Source organism: Palaemon carinicauda, chromosome 9 (assembly GCF_036898095.1).
Source record: "Palaemon carinicauda isolate YSFRI2023 chromosome 9, ASM3689809v2, whole genome shotgun sequence".
NCBI lineage: Eukaryota > Metazoa > Arthropoda > Malacostraca > Decapoda > Palaemonidae > Palaemon > Palaemon carinicauda.
The window spans coordinates 97,828,866-97,831,365 of NC_090733.1; the positions used below are offsets into that span (position 1 = coordinate 97,828,866).

Genomic DNA, 2,500 nt, shown 5'->3' on the forward strand with positions numbered 1-2,500 from the left:
TTGAGAAATTGTTGTAAACTTCATTATTTTTGACTGACATTTAGCTTATTTTGGGTGTCAAATGTGTGAATATTTAAATTAATGTCATAACCTAGTGTGAATACAAAGCATTGATATAATCTCTATTAACATTACTTTTGGTAATCCTTCAGAATGTCGTTTAATTTGGAGAAGTTTATGAACGATATAAAAGGAGAAATTTTGACTTTACGTTATGCCAAGAAACAGGAATTATTGTCTGTAGCCCAGAGATGTGATCTTGAGGTCGATCCAAAATATGTGAAAGCTGTCATTATTGATAAAATCCTGCAATTCTTCATAGATGAGGGAATCTTTGAAGATGATGATGAGGACATCGATGAGTTGCGCTCCCTTACTGGAGCATATGCCACCCCTGGAATAGATCCGAAAATAGAACAGTTGCGTCTTCAATTACAATTGCAGAAAGAACAACAGAAAATGGCTGCACTAGAACTTCAAAAGCAACAGCAACTATTAGCATTAGAGTATGAACACAAGTGTAAATTGGCTGAACTAGAGATACAAAAAGAACAGAAGTCGGCAAATATACAGATTAAGCTGAAAACTGATGGAGAGATACCCAGTAAGTTCGACATACTCAAAGCTAAAAAGCTGCTTCCTGATTTTGATGAAAAGGACCCAGAGGTATTCTTTACAACGTTCGAAGACACTGCTAAAACCTTGAAGTGGCCTCAGGAGCAATGGGTAATGGTTGTCAGAAATCAGTTCAAAGGTAAGGCAGCCAGTTTAGCTGATGATTACTACTTGATTCACAAAACATTTAAACCATTTAATAAGTCTACTTTTTCTCAATCATCCACAGCATATTGTTCCTACTGTAAGCAGGAAGGGCATCACATAGAGAACTGTCCTAATCCTTCGTGCAAGAAGTCTGATGTTGGAAAGAATTCTCCGAACCCTAATAGGAAGGATAATAAGAAAACTTTTCATGTTGCTGCTCAAGAACTTGATGGGGACGTCTTCAAACCTTTTACTTGTAAAGGCACCGTGAATGGTATTCCAGTTACTTGCTTAAGAGATACAGGATCCTCCCAAAGTGTGGTAGCTCTGCCTTCACAGGACTTCAAACTGAGACATGAGTATGTTACTGTTTCGGACCTCAGTACCACCAAATCCATGCCTTTGGCAGAGGTGAATTTACAGTGTCCTTACTATCAAGGTAATGTTTTAATTGCAGTTTCACGAGATCCTTTGCCTTGTTCATCTATCCAGCTTTTAATTGGTAATGATCTTGCAGGGGCCATTGTTAATCCAGTAGTATCTGATCCTGATATTCTTATAGAAAATGAATCAAATAAATTAAATAATGCTGTTATTCAAATGACATCAATTAAACCAATTGTTATAGATAGTGGAAATAGAGTAGAGAAGACATTAGACCTTATAAATATGACCAAATCAAATTTCAAGGACTTGCAAAATAAAGATCCTGTTCTTAAGGATCTTTGGAAGAAAGTTGCAGAGCCAGATGATCATCCCAAAACTCCTTACTTTTATCTTGATAATGATTTGCTTTTTCGACATTTTAGGTCCTCCAAAGCACCAGCAACCACAACATGGTTTGACTGTCATCACCTGGTTCTACCACTCTCTCTAGTTCCAGCTCTTCTTGAATTAGCCCACTCTCATGTGAACCACTTTGGGGTCAACAAGACTTACTCTACCTTAGCTGAAGACTTCTTCTGGCCTGGGATGAAGAAGGACATTCAACAATTTATTAAAGCATGTCATCATTGCCAGACTACTGGCAAACCCAATGAGAGACTTCCACCAGCTCCTCTTCAGCCCATATCCGTACCAAAGTTTCCCTTTGAGAGGATTATCATAGACTGTGTTGGCCCAATGCCTAGGACTAAGCAAGGTAATGAGTATTTACTTACTGTTCTTTGCCCAACAACGAGATATCCCATAGCAGTGCCAATAAAAAATATAAATGCAAAAACTATAATTGGTCAACTTGTCAAAATTTTCACAACCTATGGATTTCCAAAGACATTGCAATGTGATAGAGGCACAAACTTCACTAGTAAGCTTTTTCAACAAGCTATGAGAGAATTCAATATTCATAACATATATGCTTCTGCTTATCATCCCCAAAGTAACGGTGCTCTGGAAAGAGTTCACCAAACTATTAAAAACCTTCTTCGGAAGTACATGCAGGAAACTTCGGAACAGTGGGATAGAGATATTGATCTTCTGATGTATATTATAAGAAGTGTACCACAAGAGTCCACTGGAGTGTCCCCTTTCGAATTAATGTTCGGAAGAAAGCCCCGAACCACTCTCAGTATGGTGAAGGAAAATCTAATTCATAACAAGGAAGAAGAGATTACCAACATTTTGTCATATCTACAGGAGCTAAAGGATAAAATTATATCACTTCATGTATTTGCTAATACCAATCTTTTGCATTCCCAGGAGAAGATGTCCCGCTTGTATGATAAAAAGGCAAAGCTGC

At 37.7% G+C, this 2,500-nt stretch overlaps 1 protein-coding gene across 2 annotated transcripts in view; it reads left to right on the plus strand.

The window, feature by feature from the left end:
• LOC137647026 (uncharacterized) overlaps positions 1 to 2,500 on the plus strand; it is a 5,150-nt gene that overhangs the window by 492 nt on the left and 2,158 nt on the right. Inside the window, exons 1-2 of one of the 2 annotated variants that reach the window (XM_068380140.1) lie at positions 1 to 754; positions 845 to 2,500. The exon at positions 1 to 754 is cut by the window's left edge and continues 492 nt beyond it; the exon at positions 845 to 2,500 is cut by the window's right edge and continues 107 nt beyond it. In XM_068380140.1, the coding sequence (XP_068236241.1) occupies positions 154 to 754; positions 845 to 2,500 (2,257 nt within the window). In that variant the 5' untranslated portion in view covers positions 1 to 153. The remainder of the gene's footprint in view (positions 755 to 844) is intronic. The other variant, XM_068380139.1, reaches the window with a different exon arrangement.